This window comes from Gopherus flavomarginatus, chromosome 7 (genome assembly GCF_025201925.1).
Source record: "Gopherus flavomarginatus isolate rGopFla2 chromosome 7, rGopFla2.mat.asm, whole genome shotgun sequence".
NCBI classification, from domain to species: Eukaryota; Metazoa; Chordata; order Testudines; family Testudinidae; genus Gopherus; species Gopherus flavomarginatus.
In genome coordinates this window covers 21,046,206-21,065,388 of record NC_066623.1, presented here as the reverse complement: position 1 = coordinate 21,065,388, position 19,183 = coordinate 21,046,206, and the positions used below count along the sequence as shown (strand labels likewise).

General features: G+C 48.3%; 1 protein-coding gene across 5 annotated transcripts in view; it reads left to right on the top strand.

The window, feature by feature from the left end:
• Positions 1–19,183, top strand: part of SH3PXD2B (SH3 and PX domains 2B) — a 127,994-nt gene that overhangs the window by 85,677 nt on the left and 23,134 nt on the right. For 3 of the 5 annotated variants that reach the window (XM_050962576.1, XM_050962578.1, XM_050962575.1), the window contains 2 exons: positions 16,605–16,630; positions 17,371–17,406. In XM_050962576.1, the coding sequence (XP_050818533.1) occupies positions 16,605–16,630; positions 17,371–17,406 (62 nt within the window). The remainder of the gene's footprint in view (positions 1–16,604; positions 16,631–17,370; positions 17,407–19,183) is intronic. The other 2 variants (XM_050962579.1, XM_050962577.1) reach the window with 1 other exon arrangement.

Sequence of the window (19,183 nt, the reverse complement as noted above, 5' to 3'; positions counted from 1 at the left end):
TGCTTTGCTTGTTCCTTTTGTAACTTCTCTCAACCTTTAGCTTATTTATTTCTTTTCCTCCTTGGCCTCCTGTTTTTATTTTCTTGTCCTGTCATCATTCCTTCCCCAGCCAGCAGACACTTGATTAGATTGGTCTGAGGGCCCCAGAGTCCATTAACTAATAGCTTGCTGTCAGCTGGCATTCCCATCCAGCCTGCCCAAGCTATTGTTCACCCATTAACCTTTCACCCCTTCAGTCATCCATCAGCTAATGGAGCAGCATGGGAGTGAGAGAGAGACCTAAGAAGGTTGATTTGCATGAGCAGTATCTCATGAACATCTAGGAGTCTGCTGGGGCAAGGGGCTTGGGATTCCCAGTGTTCCTGGTGTTGGGAGGACGGGGTGGTCTCTGTGATTGTTCCAACATTGACACATTGTTCTATTATGGACAGTTTATAAATAAAATCAGGATTCTGTGGATGGCTTTTGATTGTCGAATCCACCCAGTGAACCCATTGGTGAAACATGCACACAGATGGTGCCTTTGGGAGGGGGGGACGGGGAGTGAGGATTGTCATCCCCCTTTCTTCTTTTATGCACCCCATTACCCGCCCTAGCCTGATCTGTGGGTTATGAACTTGGCGTAGGGTATGGAGGCTGTCACAAAAACAAGGGGCCAATTCAAACGTATAGAATGCCAGGACACACATCTAAAAAAAGCTGAAGCAGTGTGGGTTGGGAGCTCCTGAAAGGGAGCTTTATCTCCCATGTTAGCACCCCAGCTGGCTCTGCTCTGGAGGTATTGCTCCTGCAGGCCTGGCATGTAAAGATTTCTCCCCTGTTCCCAATTTCTTCTTCTCTGCACCTGATGAGTGCTCATTTGAGGGAACTACACAGGAAGGAAAACAAAGGGACTGACTGAAATGTAAACAAAGCTGTGCGCTTTGGCGTTGAGGCCGGGCTAAGACTGTACCCTGAGAGTGTCCCTTACAACACCCTGGTTTGTGTGTATCTCCCAGCACCTATACATAGCCCAACTCACATGTGGCACAGGCTGCATGTGTTTTGCTTGCATTTATAAAGGTTTGGCTGTTGCAGCAAATGCCAGATTAACTGCGCTTGGTGCCGTGTAGTTTGGGAGTGAGATTGTAGTCATGCCACATTTTGAGCTGTTATAGAATTAGCCAACACAGCATGATCGCCTCTCCCCATGTGCTGTCCTTTCATGGGGAGGAGAAGAGGGCTTAACAGACCTCTCCTGTCCATTCTCCTCCAGCAGTGAGCTGCTGTGGTGTCTCAAGGACGTCTCTGTTGTGTTTCATATCCCAGCCTGAATGCTCCAGGGGTATTTATTAGCTACAATTCAAAATGTCAATGAATAAAAGTCCTTGAGGCTCTCCTCTGGCGAGATTGGTGGGAGCCATTTTGCCAACCCCACGTGGACAGGCTGCCAGGTTGCCAATAGCAATGTAAAATCAGGGACAGACGGCTGGGGTGGATCCAATATAGTGGTGTGCCTGGGATTTGGACGGATGTCATCATTTATAAAAGAGATAAATACTTTCTCTGGGAAGTTGAAAGGGAGCCAGGCCATGAAAGAAATAAGAAGGCAGCTTTTTATGCACTGGCGGCTGGGAGGCGAAAAATGGATAGGTCAGCACACTCTGTGCCAAGCAAAGCTGTCATTCTGGTGGCACCACTGGCCCCCTGTTTGCCTACCCCCTTCACTCTGCAGCCTCTGGCTGAGGGAAAGTCCCCTTCTGCTCTCATTAATGGCTTGGCGCCTGTTCCTGATCCCATGGCAAAACTCACATTTACTTCAATGGGAGCAAGGTCTGTTGAGAGGAGAAGCTCTGGTGTCTTTGGGGCTGCATGTGGCACCTACCTTCCTGGTTCTCCGGGCAAGGATAGAGATCCAGCTGCTTCATACCACCCACAGACCTGAAGCCAAATTTTAGAGTGGTGTCAGCAGGTGCGTTTCCATGAAGCTGGATCTCCTCATGCTAGTGGTGAATTTAGTCACTGCAGAGGGTAGCATTTTGGGATGGAAGGAGCTTGTGTGGCCATCCCTCCATCTATCTGTTTGTAGCCTCCTGTAGTTTGTGCTCCTCTTGTTGCTGCCTTTGGTGAATCCGTTCTCCACATTCAGGAGTTGCTCCTGAATCCCCTTAGGCCTCTTCTGCATGAGATATTTCTTTCATACAGTTTCCCACTATTGCTACCAGTGATGCAGCTCCAGCAGCGGCAACTGGGATGGGAGCACTAATGTTGACAGGCCCCTGGTGGCTGCTAGCCACTAACCACTGTTAATTCTAACCCTTCCTTAATCTGTGGCTCAGACCCTCGGGCCTGCTCTGCACACACGATCCCATCGCTGGCAGGAGCAAAAGTGGAAAATTGCATGAGTGGGAAAAAAGAGACTAGTTAGAAATGGCTTAGTGCCCATCCCTCTCTCCTTTCCCCTCCATTTCTTCCAGTTAGACACTGGGACAGAGCCTGAAGTGGAGCCTGTTGCATCTCTAATAGTTTGGAGGAGGTGAAGCAATTGAGTTTTTACTCAAATGTGCTAGCTGCCTCCTTCCATACCATGGAGGGACCACTCCTAATGGTGAGAAGGAAGTTGAGTCCCCATTGCCCATCCTGTACTTGGAACCTCTGGACTGGGACCCACCTACTTATTTCACATACGATTCTGCCCAGCAAAATGAGTGAAGGAATGGTGGCTGTAGCTCTGGGTCCCACAGGATTGGTTGGGGCTGGGAGGAGGAGCCAGTCAGGACAGAAGGAACTCATGTGGCATGACAAAATAAACGCTTTGCAGGCCTAGCATCACATGGATTGTAGGGAAGTGGGTTTTTTTCTGAATTGTTAGGATGAAAATCCTGTTGAAACTGCAGCCCTTGAAAGATGGAGTCATTGGATTCTTGTGTCTGACGTGTGTCGTGAGAACTGAGATGGGGGGTACATGGGGGATTAGTCTTTCCTCATTTGAAAGAGCTTTCTGGTGGCATAAGAGAGTTCCCATAGTGAGGCTGTGAAAGTCCTGGGCAGGAAGCCATTGCTAAATTAAGGGATTCAGCTGCTAATGATCCTTGCCAGCTGAACCTCAAGGCTCCAACATACAGGAGCCTGGTTAACTCTACAGTGAAGAAATACCCAAAGTGATTGTTAAAATAATCCCCTGCTCTGTACAAGGGGGAAGCATCAGGGGAAAAGATAGTCACCCTGATAGCTTTCCATCCATTCTCTCGAGGAACTTCCTGTCTCCTGGCCACATCTAATAAACAAGCAAGGGGGCATCCGCAGTCAGGGTCCATTCTCTTGGGTGCTCAGCTATCCCAATAATATAATATTTATGAGGGGAGACTTTCACTCTTAAAGAGACATTATTAATCTTAATAGACATGAAGTGATCCATTTCTTCCACCCCTTCTCTCTAATGCTACCTTTGGGAGGTAAACGGGATTTCCCCCCTTTCACCATGTCTGTCTGTCTCTCTTCAACATATTTGCAGTATTGTTGTAGCCAGGTTGGTGGCAGGCTCTGAGGGTATGGCTACGCTTACATTTGTGCAGCGCTGGGAGCTACAGCTGTGTTCGTACAGCTGTGTAGGGCCAGTGCTGCAGTGTGGCCACACTGACAGCTACCAGCGCTGCAGTGTGGCCACATTTGCAGCATTTGCAGCGCTGTTGGGAGTGGTGCATTGTGGGCAGTTATCCCACAGAGCACCTCGTCCCATTTTGGCACTGTGGGTTGTGGGAAGGGGATGGAAGGGTGCGGGTCTTTCCACTTCCTGTTCCAACGCCCCGTGGTGCTTTGCTACACATTCCAAGCAATTTGGCGCCATTGTGAGTCTGCAGCGCGATTTCTGTTACAAATGGAGCCCGAGCTGCTGAGGACCTTGCTGGTGAATGTTGCCAGCACATCATGCATGGCAGTGGAGCTATTCCTTCAGCTCCAAAGTGACAGTGAGGAGTCAGACGATGATATTGATTCGCCTAACGCGCAAGAAACTAAATTGCTTGTGGCAGTAACGGACGTGCTCAGCACCGTGGAATGCCGCCTTTGGGCTCGGGAAACGAGCACTGAGTGGTGGGATCACATCGTCCTGCAAGCCTGGGATGACGAGCAGTGGCTGCAGAACTTTCGGATGAGAAAAGCCACTTTCATGGGACTGTGTGCTGAGCTCACCCCTTCCCTGCGGCGCAGGGACACGAGATTGAGAGCTGCCCTGCCAGTGAAGAAGCGAGTGGCTATTGCAATCTGGAAGCTGGCAACTCCAGACAGCTACCGATCGGTAGCGAACCAGTTTGGAGTGGTAAAGTTCACCGTTGGAATAGTGTTGATGCAAGTTTGCACGGCCATTAATCGCACCCTGCTAAGAAGAACCGTGACTCTGGGGAACGTGCAGGACATAGTGGATGGCTTTTCACAAATGGGTTTCCCTAACTGTGGAGGGGCAATAGATGGGACGTATATTCCTATTCTGGCACCACCCCACCTGGCATCCGAGTACATTAATCGCAAGGGGTATTTCTCTGTGGTTCTCCAAGTGCTTGTGGATCACCGTGGGCATTTCACTGACATTTACTCAAGATGGCCTGGAAAGGTGCATGATGCACGCATCTTTCGGAACAGTGCCCTGTTCAGGAAGCTGATGGCCGGGACTTTTTTCCCAGACCGCAGGATCACAGTAGGGGACGTCGAAATGCCCATTGTGATCCTTGGAGACCCCGCTTACCCCTTAATGCCATGGCTCATGAAACCATATACAGGGAAGCTTGACAGGAGCAAGGACCGGTTCAACTACAGGCTGAGCCAGTGCAGAATGACTGTGGAGTGTGCTTTTGGCCTTTTAAAAGCGCGCTGGAGGTGTCTCTACGGGAAGCTAGATTTGGGGGAAAGCAGCATCTCCGCTGTTATATCCGCGTGCTGTACCCTCCATAATATTTGTGAAGGGAAGGGTGAAAGATTCAGTGAGGAATGGACCTCCGAGGTTCGACGTCTAGAGGCTGAATTTGCACAGGCAGAGAGCAGGGCTATTAGAGAGGCCCAGCAAAGGGCTTCAAGGATTAGAGATGCCTTAAGGGAGCAATTTGAGGCTGAAAGCCAACAGTAATGTTTGGTGCCTTTGCTGTGCCTGTTTTTCTCTTGGGGTACAGTATTTCTCACTTTCTGCAATAATAAAAAGTGTTTTATAAGCCAAGAAATCATTTAGTCAAAATGCAGTACATAAAAGGGCAGGGGGGTAGGGTGGTGGACTGTACATTCAGAGGTTTGAATATGTCCTGCTTGGATTGCTGTTCAGTGCCTGCTGCACTTCAGGATTAATATGCTGCATCGTGATGGGGGTTGAGTGCATAGGGTAAGGGTTGTAGTTCTCAGGGTTGGTAGGTGAACGTACAGGTGTTGGGGGCAGCCGGTGGTGGTAAGAACCAGGCTGCTGGAGAAAGGTGTTTTGTGCAAACACTGGGGAACAAGGGAGAGAGCTTTGGGAGGGGTGGGGGTTACCACGGTACTGATCTGCCTGCATGGCTACGAGAGACTGCATACAGACCGTTTGGCGAGCCAGGAGGCTTATCAGCTGCTTTGTGCTTTTCTTGGTAGCCAATTCCTTTCTCCTGCTCTGTGTTTGCCTCCACTCATGCATTTTCTGTCTCCAGTCCTGCAGCCTCTTACTATCTCTGGCATACTGATTCATAACTGCTTTGATCAAATCTTCTTTTGATTTTCTAGGATTTTTCCTCAAGTTCTGTAGTTTTCGCGCAGGCGGTGATAGGGCTGGAGTATTCAAGGACACTTAAAATAACAGAAATAGAAACATTTAATACAGAGTCTACATTGTTTATTATCACAGTGAAGGAGTTTGTAGACTTTTTGTAGCATCATTTCCACATACCTAACATAGCACAGAGAGGCCACAGCAGCGAAGGCATGGCGAGCAATGGGGTGAGTGTTTCTGCCGTGACTTCATCTGGGAAGGGGAACTGCCTGAGGGCTGGGGTTTCTGTGCATTGGGGAAAGCAGAGGGCAGATAGTTGAGGACCTGCACTGGGGAAAGCAGAGGGCAGATAGTTAGGGACCTGCACTGAACACTCATCACTACATTTTCAACAGGATTTTCTACTGCTAGATATATCACTGCTGCGTGTTACCTGGGAAGAGAGGGAGGGTCTTCTACAGCAATGTGGATTCCGCCCTGGTCCCTATGCAGCTTGCCTGTGTGCAGCAATGGTCCCCCCACCCCTCGCGGCACAGTGGCGCGGACGAGTTAGCCTGACCGGGACAAGGACCACGGTGGCTCTCCCTATAAACTTGCGCAAGCACATTGCCCACGCTCTGGCTGCAACTTTTGAAGAGATTACCGAGGCCGATTACAGAGACGTGATAGACCAAATCAATGGGCTATTCCACATTTAGGCATGCATGCAGGGAGCCATAACCCCCACCCTCCTCTCGCAAAACATTTCCATCCTGAAAATAAAATCTGCTTACCGGGAACACGCTCCTCTGCTGCTTCTTCACCAACAAGTTCCAGCTGCTGCGACTGGCTAGCCTCCTCCTGGCTTGAGAAGATCTCCTGGCTGCATGCCTCCTGGAACTCCGGAGGGTGTCTCCCTCCACCCCAGTAGCCTCACTCTCGTCTTCCTCTACACCCTCCCCCACTTCTGCCTGCTCTGAACTCTCCATCGTGCTCCTCGGATTGGCAGTGGGGTCACACCCAAGTATGGCATCCAGCTCCTTGTAAAAACGGCAGGTTGTGCGGGCAGCTTCTGAGCAGCGGTTTCCCTCAGGGGCTTTGCAATAGGCATTGCGCAGCTCCTTTACTTCTACCTTGCACTGCAACGCGTCCCGTTCATGGCCCGTTAGCAGCAAGAACTTTGATATCTGCCCATAGGTATCATAATTTCTACAGCTGGAGCGCAGCTGTGATTGCACAGCTTCCTCACCCCAAACACTGATGAGGTCCTGCAGCTCGGAAGGTTCCATGCTGGGGCTCAGCGTGGAGGTATGGTCACTGATTGATTGATTGATTGCAGTCCACACCTGGCTGAGCAAACAGGAAGGGGATTTTTAAAATTCCCGGGGCATTTAAAGGGCGGGTCACCTGAGGCCAGGGCAGTGGAGTGTGAAACGATGAGCAGAGTGGCTGAAAAGGTATGTTGGGATACCTCCTAATATCCTGGAGGCCAATAAAAGCTCTTTTGTTGTCCACACTTGATGACCAGGGCTGCATCACCAGTGCTGGAATCGCTACACTCCAGGCAGACCAGGTGTACAGCCAGCGCTGCAACCAGGGAGTTGCAGCGCTGGCCGTGCTTTGCAAGTGTGGACACAGAGTGAGTTGCAGCGCTGTAACCCGCTCACCAGCGCTGCAACTCTCCAATGTAGCCATGGCCTGAGAGAGACAAGGTAGGTGAGTTGGTGATAAAGGGACAAATTTTAGAGCTTCACGCAGCTCTTCTTCAGGACTGGGAAAGGTTACTAGAGTGTCTAAGCTAAATACAAGTTGAGACAGACAATCTGGTTGCCTTCCCCAGACCTGTGAAAGAGCTCTGTTAAGCTTGAAAGCTTGTTCCTCTTCCACCAACAGAAGGTGATCAAATAAAAGATATTATCTACTTTATCTTCAGCATGACTTCTGAAGTGGAGGATTAAAAGGCTGGTTTGTGCTCCCAATGCAATAATGGTGTGTTAATAAAAAACACAGCTCTTAAAAGAGGGCCAGCAGTGGTCAAGACAGGTCATTTTTTAAATAGCCTTTAATGACGTAGTCCCTTTAAGAAGTGAGATAAGGGCTGAAGTGGAGTTTGCCTTGCTAAAATTTTTGAAGTATTATCTGTATCTAATCTGCAGCCAGAGTTCCTTCCTCTTTTGTGTAGGGTCTTTGAGGAGGGGAGGTGCTCTGGACCTGCAAGTAGAACCTGAACCTTTTTGATAATGTGATAAAATCTATGCTTGTTCTGTTTCTGGAATGAATGTCCAGAATTCCAGACACCAGTTGCCAGAGCCCTGAACCAGGAGCCCGGCTGGCAAGCTGAGTTCTGCTTTTAGTTCCTGGCCTAAGTTATTTGCCTTTCCCGGCCTGTGCCATGTGTTTGTACATACTACCCAGACTTGCATACATGGGGGTGTCAGAGAACCACAGTCCTTTTAGCCTGTTGGGCTGTGACTGGGTTGGTATGTGGTGCAAGCAGAGAAACCTCAATCTAATTAACCTATTTTATATGCATCCCTCCCCTGTTGCTGAGTAAACAACATCCTTCAGGAAAAGCACTGTGCAAATTGTTTTGGCCACAGGCTGTTGGCCATTCTGATCTTCAAAGTCTTTTGCTCATATCAAGTACTGATCCCCTCATGAATATTAGCCCCTGGATGCAGAGATTCCTTGGGAGTAGTTCTTGACAACTTGTGCTAGCATTTAGAACTTCTGAAGATTTTCCACTGGTTACAGCTCTGTTTGCTTCACCACATAATCAACTCGTAGGCAAATGATAACTAATACAAAGCCTCCTTTAGAATTTCTAGTTCCCATTGTTTGCCTGGGGTTTTTCTGTGCCTGTTGCATCGAGGGTCTGAGAAACTTGAAAGCCACTAAGGGAAGCTGCCTCTCCAGTGCCTCCTACCCTGATTTGCCACCAAAGGCAGCAGAAATTTAAATGAAAATCAAATTCCAACTCCCACTTACATTAAAAATCCTATATTGCAAATGCTGAGCATTTCACTAAGGTTTGTGTGCACCTGATATGTATGGCTGCCTTCCTTCCAGTCCTTTCCTGGCATTACTAGGAACATCTCATCTTTAACAAGGTTATCCTGCCTCCTGCATGTTTTGTTATCTCTGAATCTCTGAATTCCTTTTAGACCCTTGTAAATTATCATCAATGTGTGGAGGCAATGCCCCTGACACCATTGTGTTGACAAGGGGATGTGCATCACAGCCTATGTACACATTACTACTCACGTTGGTATAAGTTATGTCACTCGGAGGAGGGGGTGAATAAGCCACTCCCTGAGCAACGTAAATTGCATCGATCTAAGCACCGATGTAGACAGCGCTGTGTCCATGGGAGAACTTCTCCCGACAGCTACCGCTGCTCACAGGGACTGGAGTAATTCAGTCAACAGAAGAGCTCTCTCCTATCAGCTTAGAGCATCTGCGCTAGCAGTGCTACAAGCTCTGTAGTGTAGTCATAGCGCTGGTGGTAATTCTACTGGCACCCCTCAAGCTCAGGCCCCAGGTAAATGTCCCCTGCTCTTCCCTACAAGTCAGCCTATGGCTGATAGTTTCCATTTGAATGGAGTGTTGCAGAAGAACAGCTAATCTCTGAGAATGTGGTTGGGCTCATTGCTGATGTGGTATACGGGGTACCGAGGGGAGACAAGCTAATGGAGAGGGACTGATCGACTGTAGCACCCATGGCTTCTTCCTGTCCTGAATGCAGGGAGGCCCATATTGAGAGAGCATGGAGATGGCCAAGCTGAAGTTTCTGAGGGGCAGATAGCAGACAGAATCCCTTCGGGCTGCTGCTCTGGAAGGAGCAAAGTGCTGTAATTGGCAGGTGTTGCCTGCAGCAGCCCAGGACGGAAGGCACATGATAAGGAGCGATGGCCTGACCAGACGATGAAGGCCTATTCCACTAACGAGGTTATGCCTGGTGGCAACTTCAGCAACCCTTCATTATTTTATTAATCCAGAAGCTCTGGCGCTGCATGCTCTGATGGAAACTGGAATGATAACTACAGTAAGTGATTGCTTCCTGCAGCCAGCCTGACAGGGAGTACAGGCATTAAGTAGTGCCAATAAATCAGAGGTGGGAGAGCCAGCAGGAGAGTGGGGCCACAATAAGAGTCAGGGCTGATGTGAGCTGAATGTACAAAGTTTATTTTACACGTTGCACTCGAAAGATCCCGGTTCAGGCTGCTGGGCTGGAAGCAGTCAGGAGGTAAAGCTAAAATGTTTGAGCTGGCTCCAAAGCAGCAGAAGGGATACAATGTTCCACACGTAGACCAGAGAACAAAACCTTTTCCTCCTCCCCCTTTAATCCCAGCAGCAAACATGTAGCTAGTTTCTACTGGGAGCATGTTCCTGCTCTTTCTTCCCTCAATAGCTTTGCATGTGTTCGTCCACCTTCATGGAAATGTTAGTGGCTGTACTGCACCCCTCAGACACAAGGCCTGCCGGTCTGCCCTGACCTGGCTGGCATTGGGGGGCAAGTTGGGTGTAGTGTCTCAGGCCTGACCCCAGTAGGTACAGGAGTGGGAAGGGAGTGTCCTTGGATCTTTGTGAAGGATGCTGGGGTCCCTCCTGCAAGGTGAGGTGCAGACTGTTTTGGAGGAGATCATCTTGGTACCCTGGTATCCTTATCAATATGGTAGAGTCCATTATGTGGTAACTAATATTGGTTTGTGTAAGGGCTCTCATTGGCCTGTTGGACCTGTTCAGGGGCATCTGAGACATGTCCTGATATCCAGAGAAGTCATAGCTGGAGAAGTGAATGGACTCTGCTGCAAACAGAGACAGCAGTGCTGAGGTGTAAGTGGGCGTACTGCAGGAGCAGGGACTGGAACAATCAACTCCAAAACCACAATCTCCAACACTTCAGTGAAAGGCGATCTCCCTAGATGGCAGTCAAGGCAGTAGGGGTAAGTCCCTTATGGGACAGAGGCCAACATCCTTCACTCCTACCCCTAAAGTCAGAATGCTACAGTGGGATCTCATCACTGAAATTAAAGAACTGGAAATAACTATAGGGTGGTCCCTTTTCTAACAGGGCAGCCTCTTGGAGCTGGAATTGAGTTTGGTTTAGACCAAATCTACAGTGTGAGCAGAACCATGCTAGCGGCGTCTCTGGTTAACAATGGGGGTGGCTTGCAGGATTGTAGCACAGATTTTTTTTTACCCAGCGTCAACATGGATTCTATTCTTTCCTCTGAGGACATGCTCTAACCACCAGCTTCCATAGGCTAGAGCACCAACATGTCCAAGAGCCCTGTCTGCACTGGTTGGATAAATGTTGTGAGAACCCTGTTAGCCCCAGCCATGCTTGGACAGGATAACAAGTGAACCACTTCCTCGTGGATGTTTTATGGCACTTGTGTAACAAAATGATTCCTTTTAAAAAGTTCCAATCTTTCTGTAGGAACTGTTTTTCCTAGTGGAATGAATGATGCTTCAAAAATACTTCCCCCTCGCAAAATTGGGGGTAAGTGTGGGAATTGGTAATTAAAAAAAAAAAAAAGTTCTCTACTTACAACACATCAATTCCAGGGTTCGTGTTCTGGTTCACAGCATATTCTAGATGCAAGAAGCAAAGTGGACTGACCAGAGAACACCCAACCCCAAGTAATGCATCCCTGTGACTTAAAACAGTAAGTGAAGAGAGCTACCCATATTGTCCTGAGGACGTTCCCCACCATGTTCCTGATCAGGACCTTGGAGCAACCAAAGAAACTAGAAAATCCATCTTGGGAGAGGACTTTGGGAGTTTAGTCAGTGCTGGCTGGATGCCCATGCAGTGCAGACATTATTAGTAAAGCCCATAATCATGCATCTCACTATTGTGTGTCAGTGCATCAATTTAAAGAGCTCCTGGAAACCTGTGGGACAGTCCTGATTGCTGGGTTGTCAGCCCTGCTATATGACCATTGTACTGATGTGGCTAAACAAGTTTCCCATTTCCTTTTTCACTGATTAGAAGAATCTCTGGCTTTCTAGAAGGCTTGTATGTGTGCTCCTGCCACCTGGCTTTCCCCAGTCAGTGGGGGAAGGGGAGATACTGCAGGCTGCTGGGAGCTTATTGCTGTTTCCTGTCTTGTCTGAGCTCTTGTTCTCTCTGAGGTGATGGGCTGGGATCTTCTCATGTTCAAACCGGCCGGTCTTTGTGTTCCTGCCAAAGACATCCCAGCAGCAAAGTGAAATTGCAGCCCTTCCCTCCCTTGTCCCCCCCGCCCCCCCCGACCCTCTCAAGCCCTCCTCATTCAGACAGAGCAGCCGGTGGAATGAGATAGAGGAGTGTGAGTTAGGGTAACACTTTTAGCAGATGATGATGGAAAAGGTAGTAACTCTCCTCTTCCAGCACCATCTGGAGTCGGAAGAAATGCACATCACCCTTCTGCAAAAACTCACTGAGATCCATTCATAGCAATGCAATGCTGGCCTCCCCTCCCTCCCCTCTCCCCACAGCTCCATCCCCAGCAAACTGAGCTGCTTCCAGAGCAGGGGAGTAGCAGCTGGTGGTAGGCAGGCTGCTGGGGTGCACCTGGCTTTGCCTTCCAGCAGTGACCCAGTCTGGAAAGCCTGGAAGCCTGGGGGTAACTCGGCTCCTCAGCACAAATGGCAGATAAGAAGCTGGAGGTGGGCAGGGAGCAGCGGCATATCCAGACAGGTGTTAAGAAGGAGAGGGAATGGAATTTGAAGATGATTGTTGATGAAATATCGGTTTTGTGTTGCCCTGTCTGAGTCTCTAATCCCTAGGGCCCGGTGTCCCACCCCAGAGGGCGAGGGTAACATTTTGTCAGCGGAAAGGCAACCTCTTCAGTCTCTGCCTAGGGCCAAAGAGAGGGTTAATCCAAGATGGTCTGAGCATGGGGGGTGGGAGAGGTAACTGGGCAAGGAGGCTCCTGGTGAGTGGTTGTGGGAACAGTGAGAAGGGGAGGAGCACTCACCTTGGGCACTGGCCTAAGGAAATATGGCCCCGTGCGTTCCCTCCCCACCAGCATGTGCCTGGAATGGGGGAAGTGGATCTGGAGCGGTGAGGCGGGTGGGAACATCAGCCACAGAGTAAAGAAACAGGGCAAACCATGCCCTGTGGGGAGAAGCAAAGCTCCTCCTTTCCCCTTGTGTTGTGACTTTAGACCACGTTAGCACCTGAGGAGACCAGACATCCCAACTGTCCTGTGACTCTTGTGCCACCCTCTTTATTTGGGAGTGGGATGTATACACATAGTGCCTGAGAAGAAGGAACTGGGAGGTGTCTCAGGGCCTGGCCTAGGAGGGGTTAAAACATAGAAGTTCCCAATTAGTGCTTAGTGGTTTGGCTGAGGGTGGTTTCCACAGCCCCCCTCTCCCCTTGATCACCTGCTTCCCGTTAGAGCTGGCACAGGCTAGGCCAAGTGGAGGGCAGGGTCAGAGAGAGTTCCTTTTCGGGTACCTCTCGAGCTGTGACGTAGGCTCTGCGTTCACTCAGCAGATTGGAAACACATGTTGACAGGATGAAAGGCTGGTCTCTGAAGGCAGCAGACTGAGTCCCGGAATCACCCCAGCGCTTCAGGGAATAAAATTTTACATTTGCAATAGTGAAGTTCTTAAAATGCTGATAAGTTTGATAGAAAACTCAGCAGAGCTCTGTCTTGGCTCCCTTTCTTACTGATTCTGGAGCTGTCTCGTCATTTGGCCTTAGACCAAGTGGGGAGGGGAGTTTTTCACGAGCAAAGGAAGTGGCTGTTTGGCTGCCCTATGCTTCTGGGGCCTCAGCCTCTCATGCAGTCTCAGCAACTCTTGGGCCTGCTGAATCTCACCTTCTAGCCATGGTCAGGAAACTGCAAGCCTGGGGAAGGTCCCCTGTATTGTAAGGTTGACCCTGTGGATGTTGTCATCCTTGGAAGCAAGTGCATGCGTGTGTATGCGTGTGTGTCTTACTCCTGCTTTAGGACAGAAGGAGTGATGCTTCATATGCGCTCCTTCATCCAGACGGGCTAGGATTCACTTGTGGATTGGGAAGAGGGATGGCCAAAAGGTAGGGTGATTATTATTAATTCATATTCCAGTAGTGTTTAAAGGCCCCAGTGTGGGATCAGGGTTCCATTGTGTTAAGTGATGTAAAACAGTCTCTGTCCCCACAGACCTGTAGTTACCACAAGTGTCAGGCACAGAGTTGCCCTCTTGGAAATATGGGCAGACAGCTAGCAGTTGATTAACATGCTTTCAAATTTGCTTACAGGTAAAGCTGGCCAGGTGTCCCAGGTTACTAGGAACATACTGGTTTTGGGGGCCTGCCCTGGCATCCTGGGTGTGTTTTAAATGCCTTAGACGTTATTATACTCACAAGGAAGTTGTGTATGGGCCCCACGGCAGAGTTAGCTAGACTCTGAGTTCCTTAGTAAAGTGAAAATGGTGGAAGTGAAACTGGGAGACCAGGGAATATGTGGTTACCCTCTCCCCTTCCTCCCCCCCATGCTGCCAATACCTTCCCCAACTCCAGGACAAGCCCTCTTGCTACCTTATTTCCACCCCCTACCCACCGAACCCTCTTGCACCCCTTGTGAAATGCTCTCCTGCTCTGACCATCTGCTCCCAAAACCCTGATGTACATTCTCTCCTTCTCGTAGTAGTATCTAGCAAGGTGTTTGGGTTTAGTGTTCAAGAATCTGACTTCCCTCAAAACACTGGCCAACTGCTGTCTCTTGTTCCTGAGGGAATCTCAACACCCTGAGAAATTGCAATTCTCCTTTTCCAGGAGGGATATAAATATTTCTGTTCTGTATTTGGGGAAAAAACAACAGATGATGTAGTTTCATCATATGATCATATGATGATAACACTCTTTCCATTCCACTGGTGTCTCAGGAGGATGTTAAACAGAGCTACTAGAATTAGAGATTTTTAAATCAGTGGGTCCAGATAACTTGCATCCTAGAGCGTGAAGTTGGCAGAGAAACTCTCTGGACCATTAATGTTGATTTTTCATTAAGTCGTGGAACACTGAGGTAGTTCCAAAAGACTGGAAGAAAACTAGTGTTGTGCCAATATTTAATGGGGTGACCTGCGTAATTATAGATAGGCCTGTCATGCTGACATCAATCCCAGGCAAGATAATGGAGCGGCTGAGACAGGACCTGATTAATAAAGAATTAAAGGAGGGTAATATAATTAATGCCAATCAATATGGGTTTATGGAATATAGATTCTATCAAACTAACTTGATTTTTAAATGAGATTACAAATTTGTTTGATAAAGGTAATAGTGTTGATGGAATATATTTAGATTTCTGTAAGGTGTTTCATACCGCATAACATTTTGATATAAAAAACTAGAATGAGATAAAATTAATATGGCACATATTAAGTGGATTTAAAAGGTCTCAAAATGTAATTGTAAATGCAGAACAATCATCTTGCCTATGTGTTTCTAGTGGGGTCCTGCCTGGATCTGTTCTTGGCCTTACACTATTTAACATTTTTGTCAGTAACCTGGAAGAAAACATAGAATCATCACTGATAAAGTTGACAGAGTTTGCAGATGATGCACAAATTGGGGCAGTGGTAAACAATGAAGAGGACAGGTCATTGATTCAGAATGATCTGGATTGTTTGGTAAACTGGACACAAGTAAGCAATATGTATTTTAATATGGCTAAATGTAAATGTATATATCTAGGATCAAGGAACGTAGGCCATAATTACAGGATTGGGGCTTTGTCTTGGGGAGCAGTGACTCTAAAGAAGATTTGAGGGCTCATGCTGGATAATCAACGGAACCTGAGCTCCCAGTGCAACGCTGTGGCCAAAAGGGCTAATGCCATTTCTTGGATGCATGAATGGGAGAATCTCATGTTGGAGTGGAGAGCTTACTTTACCCCTGCATTTGGATCCGGTGTGACACTGCTGGAATATTGTGCCTACTTCTGGTGCCCCCTCCCCCCTAATTCAAGTAGGATGTTTATAAATTAGAGACAGTTCGGATAAGAGCCACATGAATGATTAAAGGATTAGAAAATCTGCCTTATGGTGATAGGCTCAAGGACTCAATCTATTTAGTTTAAGAAAGAGATGGTTAAGGGTGATTGGATTATGATCTAGAATTACCTACATGGGGAACAAATATTTAATAGTGGGTTCTTCAATTTAGCAGAGAAAGGTACAGTATAACACGATCCAATGGCTGGAAGTTGAAATTGTTCAAATTCAGACTAGAAATAAGGTGTACGTTTTTAATAAGTAAGAATAATTAACTGTTGGAACAACTTGCCAAGGGTTGTGGTGGATTCTCTGTCACTGGCAATTTTTAAATCACGATTGGATGTTTTTCTAAAAGATCTGCCCTAGGAGTTATTTGAGGGAAGTTCTACGGCCAGTGTTACACAGGAGGTCGCTGATTACAATGGTTCTTTCTGCCCTTAGAATCTGTGAATCTCCAAACATCTTCACAGTAGTGTTCACATTCGGCAGGAGCCTATGTTTGTGTTAGAATCACATTGGATCACTGCTAGCATACAAGTTGGGCCCCCACTGCTGGAAATGTCTTGGTCAGACCAACACTAGTTCCTGTCCTGTTCCTCCAAGCCACCATGTCAGAACTGTGGCTCCCAGGTCAGGCAGCTAGGGGAGGGCAAGTGGGGCACCTGTCAAGAACTGAACTTCACTGTGTAAAAAGAGTCCTGGAAAGGAATACACATCAGTGGGAGAAACAGCTATTTGAAAGGCTGATCATGCTGGACGTCCTCCATTGGAAAAGCAACTGGTCACATGGTGAGTCAGTGGCAAAGCCAGGAATAAAACCTGGGGCCCTGTCTCAAGGCCTCTGCTCTAACCACTAAACCACACTAATACGTGCTGTCTCAAAGTTAGATGGCTCAGTGTATCCTCTTTCTTTGCTGATCTTCCCCTTTTCTCTCCTTTTCAGGGAACCCATTGGAAAGAAGAAGTCTGGTAAGGACAAGTTTTACTTCTTTAATTTCAGCATCTCCTGCCTTTTGTCTTGCTGCCATTGTAACCTGTCCAGGCAGCACAAGTTTTGGAGAGCAGGGGGAAGAGTCCATAACACCAGCTTGTACACGTCCATTGATCAGCTGCAGCACCAATAAGGTGAGAGAGAGATTGATGGTCATCATCTTAGGAGCTCCATCTGGAGTCACAGAAGTGGAGCAAGCCTCTCTGCTTGGATCTTTTCCTTCCTCTGCTCCCTAACTTGGTTACTGCGTCTCCCCAGATGCTGATGGGAGAGATTGAGCAAGGAATGAATGTGAACAGGAGGCTGATTTCCCAGCAGCCCATCAATGTGTTTCATTGCAAACCATTGTGAGCTCCAATTCTAGGCTCCTCTCTGACTCCTGTATGGTGTCCCTGCAGGTATATAGGGGCCTCAAAGATAATAGACTTCCTCTGCCCTTCTAGAGTGTACTACATATAAGAGGCAGAGGGAATCCTCTGGTGGCATGGGGACAGTGGAACAACCCTCTTCCATTCCCCCTTGCAGACCTCAGCATAGGGATGTGCTGGGGCAGTCGGGAGGGCAGAAGGGGAATAGCTGGAGCATATTGCTCTCCACCTATTCAGGGCTACAGGATTGTTTGTTGTTGAGCTAACCATTTCCACCATCACCTTCACCTCCATGTTTATTTCCCCCTTCCCTCATGCTTTCTTTCTCCACCATTTTGTTCCTTCATTAGGGTTTATCCAGAGAACGGCTTCTTTCCTTCAGAGAGGTAGTAACAGCCACTCCCCGCTTGGGCCTTGCTCTTGCTTTGCCTTTCCGCTGGGCGACACCGGCTGTTTCTGTGTGGGGAAATCAGGGGCCCCTTGCAAGAAGCTATCTCACACCCCACAGCTCTGTTTTGTTGCTGGTTGACTTGAGGGGTTGATGAGGGGCTGGGAAAAAAATATCTACTGGGTTTTGTGACTGTCTGCTCAGGATGGAAAGGCCCGTGCAACAGTCTCCTATTGAGCCCTAACTACTAGATCTGAGCAGCTCAGAACAGTCTGTGCAGATTGGAGGGACTATCCTAAAGGTCTTCAGGCACAGGACAGAAACTTTGTTTTGGGCTGGAAATGTGGAGCTGCAGGTGCCAATCAATCCCTGCTCCTGGAGAATTGGCCTGGGTGTGTGATATATTGGATGTGTTGACAGAGCTGTGTACACACACCCAAAGTATTAGCTTCATCTTCTCTGTTCTCATTGGCTCTGAAGGGTGTCCCTCCAACGCAAGACTTCATGGTGTCTTTCTCATCAGATACCTTCAATTGATTCTGGGCTTTGGTGCTGACGTCTATCGTTCCTTTATCGTCCTTTTGTGCCTCTTGGTACACCTATAACTTGTACCTTTTCAAAAAGTTCCCAGCATCAGTTGGTCTGAACAAAGCTTCTGGAGGACTATTAAGAACTCTCCAGTCAAATATTGCCCTGTCACGTGATGGCAGAGAGAACAGTGGCCCCCTGAGAACACAGGGTTTTCTTTGTTCTTGGGGCATGTCATGCCCTTGTTGTTATTTGGTATATTGCTTACTAGGATTTTAGCTACATAGCAGAGCACTATGGATGATGGTTCCTCTTTTCTCTGGCTCTGACTGCCACTAGGCACAGCTGTCTAAAACTGGACCCCACAGCATGGCTTACACAACTCTCTCAGGTGCCAGCTGCAGGAGCCTTCCACTGCTCTTTAGTGTCAGGCCTTGGCTGATTCTCCTGTGGCAAAACAATGGGATATGAGCAAAGTCTGCATGGAGATTAGATGGCGGAAGCTTAAGGTTGTGGTGTAAGCTTAGGTGGTCCTTTGAGTGGTAGGTGAGAGGGCGCAGAAAATGCCCTGGTGTGGTTGGGGGACAAGTGTAGGCTGAAACTGTGGTTTGCTCTTTTGCTAAAGCTGAGATAAAACTGATGAGCCTGTTAGTCTCACAAAGTCCTTTTATAGGACTGAGTGAGAGCAGCTGGCAGCAAAATGTGGGAGGGGAGGGTATTTGTATGCAGTATGGAATCAATATATTGTTGTTTCACCCCAACCCACCCAGACAGGGCAGGGGGGAACCTTTTGGTGTTGGGTAGCTTTGATTGAGAGTGTGTGCTAAAAATATCAGCATAGCCGTGGTGGCAGTGGGCTCGCCGCCAAGTACAGTCTGGTCCACAGGACTCAGGTGGCTAGCCTGAGCCATCACCCACGCTGCCATGGCTATGCAGATAATTTAAGCAAACTTGCTCACTCAAAGCTAGTGTGTGTACATCGACCCAAGCTGGAAATTACACCTCCAGCTGCTTTGTAGACGTGCCCTTAGTCCCACAGACCCAATGAGAGTCGAGAACAATATGTGGAGTTGGGGCTGGGGGTGCAGGGGAGTGTTTCTGTGGTTTAATGTTCCCTGAGGGCAGAGTCACAGCAGCCACCTTAGAGTCCCTGTCTGTCCAAGCTGCCAAAGGCTTTTCAGTTAGCTTCATTAGCAGATTTGCTCCACCTGCTGCTGCAAACCCACCAGCAGGCCAGGTTTATAGGC